The following is a 19,412-nucleotide window of genomic DNA, read 5'->3' as shown; positions in this document are numbered from 1 at the left end:
AAAAAAAAAAAAAAAAAAAAAAAAAAAAAAAAAAAAAAAAAAAAAAAAAAAAAAAAAAAAAAAAAAAAAAAAAAAAAAAAAAAAAAAAAAAAAAAAAATATATATATATATATATATATATAAATCGACTACTAAGTAATTTTTTTTTTTTTTTTGTTCAAATTAGTTTTAAGTCGACCGTTCGACATATAGAGAAGACCCATAAAAGAGTTGTTCACAGTATGCCTTCAGTTGAAACGCAACGACCTACTATTGCTACGAGAGCGCTCGTACAGTAATAGTCGACATGTTCAAGATTAGGACCCCATGCCTGATTCTTTTCCTAAAGTTACGGATCCATTTTGTCGACGTTGGACCTACGTTGTTACATCAACAATTGATGCAGTTATGAGTATAAGAGGAAAGAAGACATTGTTGAACTTGACTCTACTCTGTGAAGACAAATAGAAGCCAAAAAGCGAAAGGGAAATACCACGACTATCTAACCCAACATGAATACTATAAATGTTCCTAAGATGATTTGAACACGTGTGACATAGTACATATGGGCGCAATTAATTACATTTATGGAAGAGAATTAATATATATTAATTTATTTAATTGAAAAAATGAAAAAATAAATAAATAATTATTTATTGAGAGATACGTGTCGGGCGTCAACTCAAGCGTCAAGTCAAGGACGTGACAAATATTTGCGATCACCGTCCAAAATAACCTCATCGTTGACTAATCAACAGTCCCAAACACACACATCATTTCACAGCCTCATAATTATTTAATATTCTATTTTTTAAAATAAAAAATAAATATTAGGGAATTTTTTTTTTTTGAAGAAATATTGAGATTTGAATATAATAAAGATATATAATTTGAAATAATAATATTTTATTTATGGATTTGTCGGCCGATTCTGGAGCATAAAATTTCACCCCAACCCCCTCTATTATTGCTTTATTTCACTCGAGCTCCGTGTTGTTTACAACTATGCCCTTCTTCACTGCGCATTTCTGGGAATGGCCCCTCTATAATATTCTCTCATTTAATTCCATTTATTTTAAAATAAAAAAGGCATTTAGTTTATTTAATTTTTAAAATCTTAATTTTATATATTTAATTAATGGAATTATCCCTATCCCAATCCCATAAGCGGAAGAAAAGGCGGAAGAATAAGGCCAATAATTGGGGTTCACGTTTCTCACATATAATAATAATAAATTAAAAAAAAAAAAGAAAGGAAAGCGGCGGTCTGAGAATCATCAGTGATCAGAGCACCCGAATTCTCCAGTCCCGGTCACTTCGCTTCATGAGAAAGTGTACCACACGCGCCGGTAAAAAACCAAGAGCGTGGAAGACACGTGCACAGTGAAGAAAGGGAGAGGGAAAAAAGGAAGGTGGGAAATAATAGAGTGCGGGCGAGTGTAGAGTGAAGGATGACACGGTGAGCGAGAAATGGAGGTCAGCCTCGAGCCCTGCAAACCGAGCTTGCCCCGAACTTCATCTCAATTCCCGTACTTTTTGTTTTATTTTTTTATTAATATATATATATATTAATTAATTATTATTATTTTAAAAAATGAAAATATTTAGCGTGAAAAATGACTGGTATAAAGTGAAGGCTACGGTAAACTCCAAAACCCTGCAACGCCATTCCCCTACTTCCTTCTGCCTATTTTCTTTCTATTTTTTTTTTAAAAGTAAAAAATAATTAAAATTAAAATTTCTTTATTGTCTGGGATAAATGAAATATTATTTAAAATAAAAAACTGGATTTTATTTTTTAATCTAGAAAAAACTGTAATTACAGTAGGGGTAGTAGAGTGGGTTAGTGAAAAAAGAAACCCTAGAGTACAGAAGGGAGGCAGTAGGGAGTTAAGAAGGAAGGACACGTGGCAGAAAATATGTGGTCGTTCAGAATCTAGAATGGTCACGGACGGTAACTCCCGATCTGTGAAATGTTTTAATCTTCGAGACCAAACTCACATTCTCCTCAAACTCCAAGTCTCTTTTTTACATTTCTTTTTTATTTTATTTTTTAAAAATTAAATCATGGATCTCTCTTTGGGCCTAGGCCCGTCAATGACGTCAACTCTATGTAAAAGCCCAATATTAGGCCCGTCAAGTGTACAAGTACCCGATATGAAATAGTATAAATGTGGGCTATTTTCCTTTATAGTCAGGCCCAATATAGGCCCAAATCGAATTTACGAAAATAGCCCATTTTAAACTAAAGCCAGAATGTGGGTCCCAATTAAAGCTGTACAGCTTGTATTTGCAGGATAGCCCCTGCTTTTTCATTAATTACGATCCTTGTTTTCAAGATTTGACATTTTCATTTAATCCTTTAATTGGCGTAAATTATTATCATTAATTCTTTTAACACATTATTAGTATTATTATAGTTCCATAATAATATCATAATGGCCCTTGCATTTTCTAATAATTGCATTGTTTTAAATATTGAAATTACAAGATTTAGGTAAGAAAATGTAACATTTTATTTAAATTAATATAAAAAAAATATATTAATGGCAATTAACACGATCAAATACATATAATCATAAACTAAACAATCAAATAAATTAAAATTCACCCAATTTAATTTTTGTAAACTAAAAATAAATTATTCAATATATTATATTAAAGTAAGAAATAAATTATAATAAATATTTTTGTTTTTTTAAGGAAAAAAAATATAAAAATTAAAGATTTAAAAATTGAACCCCAGGAATTTAAGGAACCATAGATGAGTTTTAGAAGAAAACTGGGGATTGGAATTAGAATGTGGGTGAAGAAAACAACGATTTCCTCGTTCCTATTTTTTCCCTTTAAAATTTTTGCTTTTCTTGCTGGAAGATACTCGTACGAGTCATATCGGAGGAAGAGAGACATGACAAAACACCCAAAAATGGATTTAATTCTGAGCGAAAGAAATTTTTTAACTGTAAATAGTTATTGCAACAAGCAACCCCATACGCGAAACTTAAACAGAAATTCTTCGTTCTGTCTCTTCATCTTCATCTTCATCCAAAATTTCCCCGATTTTCTATGTGGTTTTGGTTTTTAATTATGTGTTGATTAACGAAACTCTGGATTCTTCATCTTACCATTGTTTTATGCTTCAATCTTGTTTAAGCTTAGATGGGTTTCTCTTTTTGGGTCGGTATATGCCAAAATTTGGCAGTAGGGCACAGCCGCGGAGAGCGATGGGGGGGATGAGATAAACAAAGCGAAGGAATCCAAGAAGTCTACGCCATGGAAGAAGGTATTTCCTCTACAGATCGTTGAATCGCTTCTTCTTTTATTTTGTTCGTGGGATTGGATTGGATTTGTTTTGTGTTGGGTTAGGTATATTTCTTCTTGATCAATCGGATGAACAACCAAATAGAAAATCGATTTAGTTGCTGGGTTGATGTTTCCTTTCAAATGCTTGATGTTGTCCTGCAATGAATCCTGCTTGATATTGTTCATTTCTTCCTGTTTTGTTGGTCATTTTCTGGCCACCGCTCGTAGATATGGTCCTCGTTGGCACACCGTGAAACCGGGCTCTGATACCATTTGTAACAGCTCAAACCTATCTCTAGGAGATATTGTCCTCTTGGCCAGCAAAACCGGACACTGAACCGTGTTGTAGCTTTGCTAGTCAAAAGGACAATATTTACTAGCGGTGGGCTTGGGCTGTTAGTGACGGTAATATGATCTGAGTTTGAGTTAGGTAGAATACATTTGATTGATTGGGCGAACGATCAAACCGAAAGTTGAATCTGTGCCGTGTTGGTTTTTCGATTTGATTGCTTGATGTTGTCCTGCCAGAAGGAAGCTTGGGTAGGAATGGTTATGGAGGCTACTGAGCCAAAAATGTTTCTTCCCATTAGATCTATTTATGTGGCAAATGGCATGTTCTTGTATCTCATATACAGAAAATGGCATTGTTATTCCCTCGGGACTCGATCGAAGCTTCGAACGCTGACATTGTGGTGACTGCATAGGCTTATTGCTTGATGTGGTTACATGTGATCCCACATTCATTTACTACAAATTTCCATATAAATTAAAAGTTCGAATCTCTGATGTTTTGGCGTTTATACATTGCTTACATTGTTCTTCAACTCTAGTAGATGAAATGCAGGGTGTTTGTAGCTATATTTAGTGATTTCTTCTTTTCTTGAACTCAGAATTGGGTAACGTTATGCATTCGGAGGAGAATAAAGATTCAACCGAAAAGAACAAGAAACGGAAGCTCAAGACACCTACCCAGGTGATCGCTTTAGAGAAGTTCTATAACGGTAAAACTGCATCCTTTTGTCGATCCCTCCTCGAGGTTCTTTATACTCCCTTTAATCTGAAAAAAGTTTTTAGTGCCAATTCCAGAACATAAGTATCCTACAGAGGAAATGAAATCACAGCTCGCTGAGCAGCTGGGTTTGACTGAGAAGCAAATATCTGGATGGTTTTGCCACAGAAGATTAAAAGACAAAAGATTTTGTGAAACGTATACGAGTGTACGACAGGATCGTTCGAGTGGTGTCATTCAAGACCTTGGCAGTGGGCTTGCACAAGATTCATGTGGTAGCACAAAAAATGGAGACTATTGGTATATCGATCCTCGGGAAGTTGAAAGCCAAAAGCCTTATGGCCATGAACTAGCTACCGATAATGTCCTTGAGCGGAGGAGTCAGTATACCGAAAATGTTAGTAATATGGATAATACGCCTTCGGAAAGCAGCTCGTCTTTAAAAGATAGGGGATTATCTCAAAGTGAAAATCCATATGATACAGAAGTTTCTCAGTATTTAACACATGAGGGTGCTATTCCCTCATCAAATCCAAAGGCTTTAAACTCCCTGCGGTATAAACCATCCGGCTATTTAAAAGTGAAGGGCGAAGCAGAAAATGCTGCTATTATTGCTGTTAAGAGACAGTTGGGCGTGCAATATCAGGAGGACGGTCCACCGCTTGGTGTGGAATTCCAGCCACTTCCTCCTGGTGCGTTCGAGTCCCCAGCTAAAGGTCCAATCCATGGTAAACGATAAAATGTATTTCAACGTCGACAATGTTCCTACTTTTCGTAGTAATTTCTTACATAGCATATCAATTTGCACTTGTAAATGAAAATGTTTTTCCTTATTGTTATGCATAATAAACATTGTACTTTCGATTTTGTGTCCTATATTAATTGGTTTTCAATTCTCAAGTTATTTCTGTATTTGTCAGTTCATAGTACCATTGGCCATGCTTAGGTATCTAATGATAGATGAAGGCAAATAACCTTCTATAAGATCGGAATACAACTAACAAAGCGTGGATTGCTAAAAATTTAAATTCTAAAGAACGACCGACATTTAGTACTGTAACCTTGTGCCTGACACTCGAAAACTAAAATGGATATACTGAAGTGAATGATAAACTAGATGATGAATCGATTGTCGAGTGCTTCATCCCGTGCAGAATGTTGTCGTGCCTTGTGGTATTTTGCTTTTCTTCTGAATTTTACCTTCTATGATCTTATTCGACTGTTACATCGAGCTTTCATTGAGCATCGTACCTATTTTTCTATGGATACTTCACAGATTCATACTATACTGGGAATCCTATACTTCCTCGTTCTCCAGAAATATCGACAAAGAAGAAACAAGGAGCTCTTGGCTCTGTAAGTGGACCTTAATTATGCCCTTTTTAAGATGTTACTTTATTGTGGATTTTGTTTGATGATCTATGTGCATGGAATAAATCTGTGTTGAACTCAAAGGCTTCATCTTAGCTAAAGGATATGGAAGATGGAAGTTCTAATATTTTTCTTGCCACTCTGTTTGATTGCTCTGCAGAGGTATGAAGTACACAGTTCAAATATGAGTTCTCAGGACTCATATATGGAGGAAGCAGTCCCGACCAGCACTACATGTAGACCCGAGTGTCACGACAAGAATTCTATGAACCAATTAAAGAAAGGTTCCAATTATTACAACAAAACCGACCCTTTTCCCCGGCAGAACTCTCCGTTGAATATGTACGAGGAATCTGGTGGGTTGACATTATCCAGTAGTAGCAAACGGGATCATAGAATAAACTCTAGCTATAACATTCCTAGTAGTAGAACTGATTCTGTTTCCAACAATCATGGGTTCTGTTCTTCAAAAGTTGCTAATGAACAAACAGAGATGCAGCTGCATAACCATGGTTGCGTTGGCTCGAAGAGTTTCTATAGGAGCGGTAAAACGATGGCAAAGGTCCATACTTCCTACCTTTTTATTGAATTATTGAATGTTCTTGTATTATTTTTCCCAATTTTTCTGATCTTTTTTGTGTTTATACAGGAAATGTTCAATGGAGAAGAAAAGACAGTAAATGGAAGTAGTGATCCAGTTAGAGGGAAGATCCTACCAACAAAGGAAATGGCTGTGAGTTTAAGTGGTGTCATGTTTTGCATAATGTTATAACATTGTTGTATTGTGGTTCCTTGCTTACACTTCCCCTACTCGTATATCAAGGTTGCAAATCGATGTCCGTTGGATTTTCCTCGGTCGAACTATGCTGCAAAATCATCCTTTTCTGGAAAACCGGGGCGGAAAAATCATGCTAGAAGGTCAGTTCAAGTAACTGTTGCTAGTAGCATGCCAATCATTCTGCATATTCATATTGAAGCTCTCATTTTTATCTCGTCTTTTCTGTAAATGCTTCTCATTTACACTGTCCTTTTTGCTGCTCAATCCCAAGATCTGGTTTCTTTCTATTCATGGCTTACCTTCCATGGTGAGGTATGCAGTATACTTTGAAATGGACTTGGCCTTAAAATTTGTTCAAGGCAGCCGGTAGGCATCAAAAGAGACCATGTGAGATCCCACATCGGTTGGGAAGGAGAATGAAGCATTCTTTATAAGGGTGTGGAAACCTTTCCTTAGTAGACGTGTTTTAAAAACCTTGAGGTGAAACCCAAAAGGGAAAGCCTAATAAAGAGGACAATATCTGCTAGCGGTGGGCTTGGGCCGTTACAAATGGTATCAGAGCCAAACATCGGGCGATGTGCCAGCAAGAAAGCTGAGCCCTGGAGAGGGGTGGACATGAAGTGGTGTACCAGAAAGGACGTTGGGCCCCGAAAGGGGGTGGATTGGGGGGGTACCACATCGATTAGAGAAGGAAACGAGTGCCAGCGAAGACGTTGGGACCCAAAGGGGGTGGATTGTGAGATCCCACATATGTTAGGGAGGAGAACGAAACATGTGTGAAAACCTCTTCCTAGTAGACGTGTTTTAAAAATCTTGAAGGGAAGCTTAAAAAAACAATATCTACTAGCAGTGGGCTTGACCATTACATTTATAGTCTTCTTGCTTTTACCTTTAATGTGGTTAAATAACGTGAGTGCTTCTCCTTGGAGATTTCCAGTGAGGTATATATTAACAACTATACATGTCGATGTAGATCCACAACGGAGATGCCATACAGCTTCACTGTCGATGAAGCGGAAGATACGAGTTCATCGTTGGATTGAACAACAGTAGAGTTTCGCTGGGTCTCGAGATTCAAAGTACATAGTTTGGAATTACTGTAAATTGGGTAGCAATATTAGTAGGTTGCAGCAAAAACCTTAGGCAGGTTCTGGCTATCAGCCTCCCTCCTTCAGCCTCTCCCCTCTCTCGTGTATAAGTACAGAGCCTGCATTTTATAACTGTCTGTCTGAGGAAAACTCTACAAGGTGAACTCTATTTGTCTTTGTGCATGGATCTCCGTATCGGGTTTTCGGGTTGCGTCGATTTGTACTTCTGTAATGTTGTTTGATTGACAGAGAAGCATCGATAATGTATCATAACTGCATCGTCCATTTGTAACTCGATAGCTTTAAATGTATGATTCCGATTGAAATGTTGTGATTGTCCATCTCTATACATCCTTGCACATGAGAATTCCCTCTGTTGAGAAGGAAACAACCCTATCAAATCATTGTTCGATAGCTTTCTCTCATGAACCAACACGAACCATTCATTACCTCAGCTGCTTGATAGCTTTCCATCTCGTTGTTCTCCCCTCCCAACAACACGGGAGCACATGAACCAACACGAACCATTCATTACCTTGGCCATGAGGAAAATGGTAAAAAAATAGGTTGGTTTGGACCAGTTGGAAGATAAATGTTGTTGGATGAATCTAGTAATCTACAAAATGGATGGCATAATAAAAGGGAGTGGCTTTTTAGGCAGGCATCATGTGGGTGGGTGGGGGGGTTTGCAATGGCACTTGGAGGAGGGGCCTGCCTTGGCCTCTCACTTTGTTTGATAAGCTGATTGAGGTATAGAATCAAAGCATTCAATGGATGTTAGGGCTTCATTTACTCCTCAAGCTTTAGAATTTTTTTAAGAGGTTTAGGGTTGAAGGGATTAGAGGAGGACCACTTGGGGGACTTTTCAAAAGCAACTCTCTTACAACCGACTCGTGTGGTCTCCATCACTCTCAACCCACACCTTTTCCAAATTCTGTGCCCACCTTCACCTTCTTCCTCCTCTCATTCTTAACCCCTTCCATTAAGGTAGGTTGGTCCGCTCGTACGACGACTTGACTCAAAACTTGAGTCTATACCTAAAATGAGCTTTGGATGACTTATGGAATGAAGAGAATTTAAACGTTATTTTGAAATGAAAAGCACTTTTTAAATCTCGGTGGATTGTGAGATTCCACGAGATATTTCTTATAATGTGTGAAAACTTCTCCCTAGTAGATACATTTTAAAACCGTGAGGTTGACAACGAAAAAAACAAATAATATCTGCTACTGTCTTTTTTTACGAATTACAAATCCATTAAATAGATTAGATACAAATTAAAAAATCTAATTATTTATCAGATCTATATACACTTTTTTTTTTTTAATTTAGAGATTAAATACTAAAAAGCCTATTAATTTTCTTCTAGAATAGACTCAATTAGTAAAAATGGACGGACACGTGTCAAGGTCCAACCGACCGGTAATGGGAGAAATGGAAAGCCTAGAAGTGTCCCTATCATTTTGACAAAATATGGTGGCCATTCTCACTTTTATATTAATTTCTTTTTCTTCATTAATATTTTCTTTTCAAATTTTATTCTATTTTATTCTTCTAATAAATTAAATTATAGTGTCCAAAAAACAAAATAAAATAATAAATACTATATTGGTTGTAAAATTTTAATATCTATTTCCATAGGTTTTAGGTTTAAATTTTCCTTTAATAAGGTAATATTTAAAAATATATCGATTTTTTCCCTTAAAGAGAAATTCAATTTAATTTGGCACGTTTATAACTTTTTTTTATTATTTATTTATTTATTAAAGTTTCTCAAGCTTTATGAGCTTACAACTCAGTCATTATTGCTAATTTGTTTCAATTAAAATCTAATCATAATTAGGAGTTAAATAATGTTAAAATTATGATATAAACTAACTTTTTTTTTTAATTATTTGAATCTTAAACACTTTTTGAAAATGATGTTTTCAATAAAATTACATTCTTTAAAAAAAAATGTATTTTAAATATAATTTCATTTAGTGGTACGATGATTCTATTACATAATATATATATATATTTTTTATTATATAATTGGTTTCTTAAAAAATAAGTTTTTAAATTAATCCAAATTTTTAAGCATTTCTTTTATTAAAACTTTTTAAAAATTAGCCAATAAGTTAGACTAAAAAGAATTTAAAAGTATTAATTTAAAAAATATTTATTGAAAACTCGATTTTGTTAAAAAAAAAAAAAGAGTTTTAATATGCATCCATAGTGATTAAAATAATATTTTATATAGAGTTTGAGAACAAATACTCGATTTTTTTAAATTAAAAAAATAGGATAATCACTTTCTTTAAATGATATTTTTTTAAAAAATAATTTTATAATTTACATTTTCTTAAAAGTAATTTTAATAACATATTTGTAAAATTGCTTAAAAAATCAACCAAAACAGACAAGGATGAAATTAAAATTAATCATAAATTATGAAAATTAAATTGAGGCCGAATAAATTTCTAATTTAATATTAAAAATAATAAATATATATTATATTTTTCATGGAAATTTGCAAATATCTGAAAATGAAATCTGTATTTATTTATTTTAATTTTTGGATTAATTTTTTTTTTTATTATAATTTTTTTTTCAATTAATTCTATTCGTCTGCTCTACACTCTCAGTCGTTCTCTCTCCTCGACTTTCTAGTCTCTCTCTCTCTCTCGCTTTCTCTCTCTTCCTGCAACTCCGAATCAGATCATAGTTCCTAGTTTTCTTTCACTTTCATGCACTTTCATGGTCAGGTACTTCTTCTCTTACAGTCAGAGGCATAACTGGAACTTTTGCGAATCTGTGGAGTTTTCATCTGTTTTCGGCCATTTCGATTCATTAACCTAGCTGTTATATTCTCCTGTCAAGTCGTTGAAGCGTATTGCTGCGTAATCTAATTCAGCGGAGTCAATCAGGAATTTGCAGCTGCAGTGCTTCAGAGTCAGTGCAGTTTCAGAGCGGTGGCTGGATGAATCGGATGGGAACTTTGTTGTTGAGTTGAGATGGATGATTTTATTGTTGAAGATTGGAATTGGTCGTTGAATATGAGTTTTTGTTGGAGAGTGAGCGGCTTCTCGGAATAACTGGTCAATGGAAGCGCTTGGTTTTGAAAATGGGTGAGCTTAAGTTAATTCTTCAGATTTGAGGGTTCAAGAGGAAGAAAGCTTGATGTCGAGGATGGATAGGATGGCTTCAGATCTCAATAGGAATGGCCCGGTGGAAAGGGATATCGAACAGGTGCTCTCATCCACTTTCTTTTGCACTCATTCTGCTATTTTTGTTTTATATCCTCGTACTACTCATACGTATGTTGTCCTGATTTGCGCATTTATTGCTACGTTTTTCTCAAATCAGTGTAACAAGCATGTAAATGTAGTGGAATTTTTGTCAGTGTTGTTTTGCACTGCCGTCTAATCTCGTTTTCTGTGCCTGCCGTTTTAACTATGATGCAGTCATCAGAAATTGAATTGGAATAATTTTTTTATGAATTTCTGGAGGCAAGGTTGATTTTCATACCAGGATACGAGGAGTAAATTAGTTAGTCGAAGGTAGTTGTGTTCTGGAGAGCTGGTCTTTCAGGTTCTAATGAGGCAATTTAGCGTCGGTAAAAGTTAATACCATTGGAGGATTTCATATGGTCTGTTGATGTATGATTTCAATAATTGTTTAGAGAAACCGAAGGATGCATCTTACACCCGTTGTTGTTGATCTAGAATCAACTAGGCTACCTTCTTGTGTAATGACAATGGTTGAAGATGAATCTAGCAGAACCATCACGTCCCTTCTCAACACTGATGACCTGGATCTATATTTTAATTTTCACGAGCAATCATTGGAAATCATTGGGAAGAATGGAGATGTGCTCTTCTTACCTGGGTTTGTTCATTTATTGATCCAAATAGTTGAGTGGATTCCAAAGGCTAGTTGTTGTAGCCAATAATGTCAACTGGGTGCAACGTGACTTTTGACTGTATAGAGGAAGATGGAAATCATGATGAATAATATTCTTGGAGGATGTGTAAAGCTTAGCTCGTTTCAATTTAACTATCCGTATGTTCAGGAATAATCAATTAATTTATTTATTTATCTTAGTTTTGAATTTTAACAATTGCAGCATGACTATACAATTTGTTGTCTGGAATCTTTAGCATCAACCATTTCCACATACATATAGTATGTAATACTTTTTGCTGTTTTATATATTTCAGTCTATTAATGCTTTAAAGAAGGGAGCTTATCTGCTAAAATATGGAAGGAGGGGAAAACCAAAATTCTGTCCTTTCCGGCTTTCCAATGTAAGTTTAGTTCTGTTTTGAAAAATTTGTTGCTGCATTTGTTCAGAAACACTTTTGTATCAGTCACTATTGTTGTACGCATAGAATTACCTTCTCGATGGGATAAACTCAATTTTAATACCATGATGGTGCATGAACTTTGCTCGATCAGATCATGTTTATGAGAACATTGCATCTTACGTCTGAAAATGTCTAGGCAATTGATTTAGCAAACATAGAGTCATTATCTGTGTATACGTATTTACTTGGAGGTTGATCATTGGATCATATATCATCATAAGCAAAGGGACAACATGACATTCTCCCCAAAATTTAACGAAACTGTATTGCAATTGGGTCTGATAAGAAAAGTAGAGCAGATAATTTGACGTGTTTAAGATCCTAACATAATTGAGTCAATATCAAACTCTTGTCCTACGCTTTTCTTTTACTTTGGTTGTTGATGGAGCTCCATACCATGGTTCCTTCTCTTCTTGATCTTATTTGCATGGGGTTGTGTCATAAGAACTGATAGTGGTTGGCGATGTTTTATGTTTTCAGGATGAGTCTGTTCTAATTTGGTATTCAGGGAAAGAGGAGAAACACCTTAAGCTAAGCCATATTTCTAGAATAATATCTGGGCAACGCACTGTAAGTACCATTTTCTAAAGCTTAGATTTCTTTAGTACATATGCTTATTCTCCCTTGCCTTTGTGGACATCTACATTGATTTGCACCATATTTTGATAGTTACCAAGAAACTGTCGTGATGTTAAGACTCTGAACTTTAATAATCTCTAAAATTGTATCTTTTTGTATACTGAAGAGTTACAATTGGAAAGGTAGCTGCTTACATTGTATATGAATTATTTACAAAGTTAAAAATGTGATGGCTTTAGAAATTTTAAGCTGCTTGCCCGTCATCTATGTTGTTTGTTAAGTCCTTCCTAGAAGCTTTGTGTTGGCCTATAACCAAGAAAAAGTAGAGAACAACAGAAATTCTAAGGAGAAGATATTTGTTGTATATTTCCTTTTGAAGGTCCTATGAAAAAATTGCTTTCCTATTTCAGTCTTTGTATGGGTTCATTATACAGCGCCCTTGGAAGAAACACCTTGAGCACATAAGTTTAGTCTGTGTAGGGTTCTATTTTTCTGTTATTTTTCCTCTACACAAAAAAGGTAACAATTGTGTTTTGACATTTGCCTATATCTGATAGGTTTAAATCATGTCATTTTTTTAAAAATTATATATTGTACATTTAATGGAAAAGTTAGGCCTATGCTTTCTAAAGTTGATATCGAACATAAGTTTACACCGTAGTTATATTTTAGGCTTATTTCCACCAAAACCATTAATGGAATCAGTGACTTTTTTACTTGCGACCTTTTGATGTATGTATGCTATCTACTGATCAGAGCTGTTTCATAAAACTTTCCAGCCAATATTTCAAAGATATCCACGTCCAGAGAAGGAATACCAGTCATTTTCTCTAATATATAATGACAGATCTTTAGATTTGGTATGTTATTATTTTGTTTACTATTATGTTTACATTCAGTTCAGTTGCCCCACCTTTATTTATCTTGGCTGTTTTTTTTATTTTAAATCTAAATAATCATTTTTTTCCCTGCTCACTAGATTTGCAAGGATAAAGATGAAGCTGAGGTTTGGTTCAATGGTTTGAAAACATTAATTTCCCGTCGCCATCACCCTAAATGGAGAACAGAATCTAGGAGTGATGGAATGCAGTCTGAAGCAAGTAGTCCTCGAACTTACACCAGAAAGAGTTCTCCTCTTAATTCACCTTTTGGTAGTAATGATAGCTTGCAAAAGGTAATTTATTTCTTCCTTACCTCGTCTATTATGCAAAGTCTATTTAGATATGTAACTTCTTTTCCCTCAAAATTTAGGATAGTGATTTTCGACTTCACAGTCCATATGGAAGTCCTCCCAAAAATGGAATGGATAAGGCTTTACCTGACGTGATACTGTATGCCGTTCCTCCCAAGGGGTTCTTCCCTTCTGATTCTGCCAGTATATCCGTTAATTCTTTATCATCAGGTAGTTCAGACATGCATGGTCCAATGAAATCAATGGCTATTGATGCTTTTAGAGTTAGTTTATCAAGTGCTGTCAGCTCATCCAGCCAAGGCTCAGGTCATGATGACGGTGATGCCTTGGGAGATGTTTTTATTTGGGGTGAAGGAACTGGGGATGGTGTTCTTGGTGGTGGAAGTCATAAAGTTGGAGGTTGTTTCAATATCAAAATGGACTCTTTGCTGCCTAAAGCCCTGGTATCTGCTGTAGTTCTGGACATTCAGAACATTGCCTGTGGTGCACGCCATGCTGCCTTAGTGACCAAGCAGGGAGAAATTTTCACCTGGGGGGAGGAATCAGGTGGCAGGCTTGGGCATGGCGTTGATTATGATGTTTTGCAACCAAAGCTTGTAGATGCACTTGCTAATACAAATATTGAATTGGTATCTTGTGGTGAGTACCACACATGTGCTGTAACACTTTCTGGTGATTTGTACACATGGGGTGATGGAACTTACAACTTTGGTCTTCTTGGCCATGGGAATGAAGTAAGCCACTGGACCCCTAAAAAAATAAATGGACCATTGGCGGGCATACATGTCTCTTCAATCTCTTGTGGACCTTGGCACACTGCAGTTGTAACCTCTGCAGGGCAACTTTTTACCTTTGGTGACGGAACATTCGGTGTTTTAGGCCATGGAGATCGCAACAGTGTCTCAATGCCTAGAGAAGTGGAATCTCTCAAGGGTCTACGCACTGTGCGGGCTGCTTGTGGTGTTTGGCATACCGCTGCTGTAGTTGAAGTTATGGTTGGAAGCTCAAGTTCCAGCAATTGCTCTTCAGGGAAGCTATTCACGTGGGGAGATGGAGATAAGGGTCGACTAGGGCATGGTGACAAAGAGACTAAACTTGTTCCCACTTGCGTCGCAGCTCTTGTTGAACCTAACTTTTGTCGAGTTTCATGTGGGCACAGCCTGACTGTTGCCCTTACAACATCCGGCCATGTCTATACAATGGGAAGTCCCGTTTATGGCCAGTTAAAAAATTCTCATGCTGATGGGAAGGTTCCAGTTCGAGTTGAGGGAAAGCTTTCCAAAAGTTTTGTGGAAGAAATAGCTTGTGGTGCTTATCATGTTGCCGTTTTAACTTCAAGAACTGAAGTCTACACTTGGGGCAAGGGTGCAAATGGTCGTTTGGGTCATGGTGATACAGATGACAGAAATTCACCAACGTTAGTAGAAGCTTTAAGGGATAAGCAAGTTAAAAGCATTGCATGTGGTACAAATTTTACTGCGGCTATCTGCCTTCATAAATGGGTTTCTGGTGTTGATCAGTCTATGTGTTCAGGTTGCCACGTACCATTTAACTTCAAAAGGAAGCGGCACAACTGTTATAACTGTGGACTTGTTTTTTGTCATTCTTGCAGCAGTAAAAAATGTAGCAAGGCTTCTATGGCTCCAAATCCTAACAAACCTTATCGTGTATGTGATAACTGTTATAACAAACTACGGAAGACACTTGAAATTGATGCTTCTTCTCAGTCTTCAGTGAGCCGAAGAAGAAGTGTCAATCAAGGATCCATTGAATTTGTTGAGAAAGATGACAAACCAGAGTCTGTCAAATCTCGTGCTCAACTTGCTCGGATTTCTTCCATGGAATATGTGAAGCAAGGTGAAAGTCAGTCTTCCAAGAAAAACAAAAAATTTGAGTGTAATAGTAGCAGGGTGTCGCCTGTTCCAAATGGAGGATCCCAGTGGGGAGCTATTTCTAGACCATTTAATCCAGTTTTTGGGTCATCCAAAAAATTCTTTTCAGCTTCAGTTCCTGGTTCTAGAATTGTCTCTAGAGCAACATCCCCAATATCAAGGCGAGCAAGTCCTCCTCGTTCAACAACACCTACCCCAACTCTTGGAGGTCTTACCTCACCAAAGATTCCAGTTGATGATGCTAAAAGGACAAACGATAATCTTAGCCAGGAGATTGTTAAGTTAAAAGCTCAGGTACACAGAGCATCTGCTTTTTCCTGAGCTTCTTGAATAGAGCTGATCATATGATTTCTCATGATTATTATTTTGGTGTTTCATTTAATGGTATATGAAAATTAACTGATCTTGAGAGACTAAATTAATATATAATTTTAGCAAAAGGTGTCATGTGACACACAAATTCTTCCATAGAGATGTAGCCATTTCAAAGCTCGAGAGAAGTAGTTGTATTAGTTTGATTCCTATGATATAATAGATGATGATGTAGAAGAATCAAAATGTCATTCCTTATTATAATTCTTTATGGTGGATTTACAAGCGATTTCATTGTCAAAATGTCCAATTAACCACGTTGGTTTCTACATCAGAAAAAACTATACGATATCAAGTAAATAATGCAGTATTCAGAGGCATACGAATATTACCTTATTTATTTAACTAATTACTTTCCCTTCAAATTGTTGCAGGAACCATTTTTTTTTTTTCAAATATAACTAAATGAATTTATAAAAAAGTTTATGATTGCGAAGAAACCATAGCTTATGAAATTTCTTTGACTGTCTTGGTACTCTCTCAAGAGTTTTTCTAATTACCCTTTTCTTTTTTATTAATGCCGAATGGGATTCTTCTTCTGAAATTCCTTGGGGGTGCCTGGGTGGAAATATTGTCTTCCCTCTATTTTTCCTTAGTTCTATCAATGGAAATCTGTCTCTTATCTAAAACAATTTATAGAAAAGTTGATTCTACAACCTTTTGATTAAGAAATGGAACTGTTGTACTAAACTTCTTCAAGGTCCTCAGTTTCAGATATGCTTTTACTCATCGTCCCTTTTTGTTTATTGCAAGGAAACCGAGTTTACTTAGCAGTCCTGAAAAGCATCTGGTCTTATCAATTATTTTTCTTTCCGCAGGTTGAAAATCTTACCCGTAAAGCTCAACTTCAAGAAGTTGAGTTGGAAAGAACGACCAAACAATTGAAGGAGGCACTTTCATTTGCTGCAGGAGAAGCGACAAAGTGCAATGCAGCAAAGGAAGTAATCAAGTCGCTTACTGCCCAAGTAAGTTGTATTCTTGTATGTGATAGTTTGCTACTTGTGGAGTTATATATGCATATCTGTTATTATTTCTGTTTCTTACCCAGCAAATAGGACATCTTGCACGTCATTTACTTGAGCTCCCTCATATTAGTTTGTATCGTAAGTGCCTTCATAAAAGTAGTAGGAATAGTAAATCACGAATCTTGACTACCTATTATGTCCTTTTTTGTAACTGAATATTGGAATGCGGTCTTGGCTTCTATCTCTTCATTTAATATATCCATAAATACAACGTCCTCTTCATGTTCACAGAATTCTAAACTGGGGGCTGTTATCTCACTCTGTAACTTGGTGGTGTAGAATTCCGAATGATATTAGTAGTTTGGATGGAGGTGACCATAAGATAACGTGATTTGAACCCACAGCCTCTTGCACGAATCTCAAATTTAACTGATGAATTGAGCCTCTTTTACCACTAAGTCCTAACCTTTTGCCGTTAGGGTTTGTCTAGGCATTTTACCTTGGGCAAAGAGAAGTCTTCTTGTGTACTCGCTAATTCAAAGAACTAAAACTATTAAGTCAAAGCTTATTTATTTATATCATTGATTATAAGCCCATACCGAGGATTCGAGAAATAAATTTGAAATCTTTTTGGCTGGCAATCTGATGGTAGCTTAAGTAGCCGCTATCCTGATTGAGATCCAAGTTATTGGATATTGTCTCTTACTTTCTTTTAGCACTCCTTTCAGGTGGCAGATAAATTTTTCAACTTTTCTCAGCAGATAGATAAACGATACTGACTTATTTTTAATCTTAAACTTTTTTTCCTGTGTTTGCAACAGTTGAAGGAAATGGCAGAAAGACTTCCAGTTGGAGCAGCTCGCAACATTAAATCACCTTCTATTGCCTCCTTGGGCTCCAGTCCTCCCTTCAATGATGTGGTTACTCCATCGATCGATCGGTCTAATGGTCAAACTATGTCTCTAGAAGCCGACATTATAGATTCAAACAGTCCCTTGCTTTCTAGTGTGTCTTGCACTGCTAGTGTCTGTAATTCAGACCACAGACAAGGCAATTCTGATTCAACAACTAGAAATGGTAACAAGGCTAAAGAAAGTGATTCTCGTCATGATGCTGAATGGGTTGAGCAAGATGAGCCCGGTGTATATATCACGTTCACCTCTCTTCAAGGTGGTGCCAAAGATCTCAAGCGAGTGCGTTTCAGGTATAATTCTTCAACCTCGTTGATTTAATCCTTTGTAAAAAGTTGATTTGAAGCTAGTATTTTATACGACTCCGTTATCCAACTATAAAAAAGAAGGCACATGCATTTGCTCCCATCGTTATTCTTCTGCACAACAGCTAATTTTTTATCCTGGAGTTTGAGGTCAGGTTGTCTGGCTGGGTAATAACTTAGTAAAGTACAATGAATGCATTCTAATAACCTAGTGAAGTACAAATTAATTGGCTGTGCTTGAGAGAAGGTTGTCTCATTGCGTATTTGAAGCAATCTGACCATCTAAGGATAGGCTATATCAAAATCAAGCACCATTACAATAATTCATCAATATGAAATTTCATGCATGGCATTAAAGAGGAAAAGTCAATGAAATTCTTTGGCTATCGCTAGTAACCATCAGATTTAAACTTCAATGTTTTCCCGTCATTATTGATGACCAGAAGTTTGTGAGATAAGAATAATATGGATCAAGCATCTATTCTTGTTGTTTAATGAAGTTGAATTTTGTAAAGCATGTTTGTGTGTAGACGATAAGTCACATGGTGGCCCATCACTCCAATCTCACACTACAAACAATAGCATCATTTGTGCATCATATTTAGACTGTGCAGAATTTATACAACACACGACTATTTTTTGTTGCAGTCGGAAGCGATTCACAGAGAAGCAAGCAGAACAGTGGTGGGCAGAGAATCGAGCAAGGGTATATGATCAATATAACGTTCGTATGATCGATAAGTCGAGTGTGGGCGTCGGTAGCGAGGACTTGGCTCACTGACATGGAAATGGGTCAGTATAATCCAATTGATTGTAAATGAACAGAATGTTTACAGGCTCACACACCTTATATTACTGGTAACTGATAATATGTGATCAATTTGTTTGGTTTTTAAAATCCATCCCATAGGGATAGAGAAAGAAAAGGCAATACATGATATGATATTGAATTAGAGGGATAACTAGAGGGGTTTGTGTTTTAAAATGTTCCCCTATTTTTCACCTTCATTTTCTTGTTTGTTTCTCTGCCCTACTTTCTAATTTTGGGGGGGGCCCTCAATTTTTTCCCGATATATATGTGTGTATGTGGGGGGATTTGAGTGTGAGAAATGCAAATTTTTAGCAACTCTGCTGGCTGGCTGGCTGGCTGTTCATATAAGCTGCAATGTAATCAGATAAGTAAATGCATTTGAATATTTTTGTTCTTAATATCTGTTTTAGAGCTTAGTTTACAAAATATATATATATATATATATATATTAACAATTACAAGTTTTAAATAAGAAAATAATTATAAAAAAAAAAAAAAAAAAAAAAAA

At 36.0% G+C, this 19,412-nt stretch overlaps 2 protein-coding genes across 4 annotated transcripts; both read left to right on the top strand.

Annotated features, from left to right (window-relative positions):
- Positions 1–2,756: 2,756 nt before the first annotated feature.
- Positions 2,757–7,866, top strand: LOC111490725 (homeobox-DDT domain protein RLT1-like). 3 transcript variants are annotated; one of them, XM_023139299.1, is made up of 8 exons: positions 2,757–3,262; positions 4,173–4,283; positions 4,357–4,983; positions 5,568–5,647; positions 5,823–6,224; positions 6,312–6,395; positions 6,486–6,580; positions 7,414–7,866. In XM_023139299.1, exons 1-8 carry the CDS (start codon positions 3,253–3,255, stop codon positions 7,481–7,483), a joined length of 1,479 nt encoding a protein of 492 aa, XP_022995067.1. In that variant the 5' UTR covers positions 2,757–3,252; the 3' UTR covers positions 7,484–7,866. The 3 variants fall into 3 exon arrangements, with proteins under 3 accessions (XP_022995067.1, XP_022995064.1, XP_022995065.1); XM_023139296.1 differs by having other exon boundaries at positions 2,759–3,262; positions 4,357–5,019; XM_023139297.1 differs by having other exon boundaries at positions 2,760–3,262; positions 4,369–5,019.
- Positions 7,867–10,148: 2,282 nt separating this feature from the next.
- LOC111490692 (PH, RCC1 and FYVE domains-containing protein 1-like) lies at positions 10,149–19,289 on the top strand. Its single transcript, XM_023139242.1, has 10 exons — positions 10,149–10,275; positions 10,391–10,759; positions 11,731–11,817; positions 12,358–12,447; positions 13,236–13,316; positions 13,436–13,630; positions 13,708–15,834; positions 16,731–16,877; positions 17,699–18,081; positions 18,742–19,289. The coding sequence occupies exons 2-10, from the start codon at positions 10,691–10,693 to the stop codon at positions 18,872–18,874; spliced, it is 3,312 nt and encodes a 1,103-aa protein (XP_022995010.1). The 5' UTR covers positions 10,149–10,275; positions 10,391–10,690; the 3' UTR covers positions 18,875–19,289.
- Positions 19,290–19,412: the final 123 nt, after the last annotated feature.

This window comes from Cucurbita maxima, unplaced genomic scaffold (assembly GCF_002738345.1).
Source record: "Cucurbita maxima cultivar Rimu unplaced genomic scaffold, Cmax_1.0 Cma_Scf00016, whole genome shotgun sequence".
In the NCBI taxonomy this organism is placed as follows: Eukaryota; Viridiplantae; Streptophyta; class Magnoliopsida; order Cucurbitales; family Cucurbitaceae; genus Cucurbita; species Cucurbita maxima.
Note: the sequence above shows the minus strand (reverse complement) of the source record. Positions and strands in the feature narration are given on the sequence as shown.

Excerpts from the sequence above, each read along its gene's own strand:
- LOC111490692 (XM_023139242.1), top strand. The coding sequence starts at position 10,691 with ATGTCGAGGATGGATAGGATGGCTTCAGATCTCAATAGGAATGGCCCG. Across the intron at positions 13,631-13,707 it reads GTAATGATAGCTTGCAAAAG|GATAGTGATTTTCGACTTCA; the intron begins GTAATTTATTTC and ends CTCAAAATTTAG. Across the intron at positions 15,835-16,730 it reads TTGTTAAGTTAAAAGCTCAG|GTTGAAAATCTTACCCGTAA; the intron begins GTACACAGAGCA and ends TTCTTTCCGCAG.
- LOC111490725 (XM_023139296.1), top strand. Across the intron at positions 5,020-5,567 it reads AGCTAAAGGTCCAATCCATG|ATTCATACTATACTGGGAAT; the intron begins GTAAACGATAAA and ends GATACTTCACAG. Across the intron at positions 6,225-6,311 it reads GCGGTAAAACGATGGCAAAG|GAAATGTTCAATGGAGAAGA; the intron begins GTCCATACTTCC and ends GTGTTTATACAG.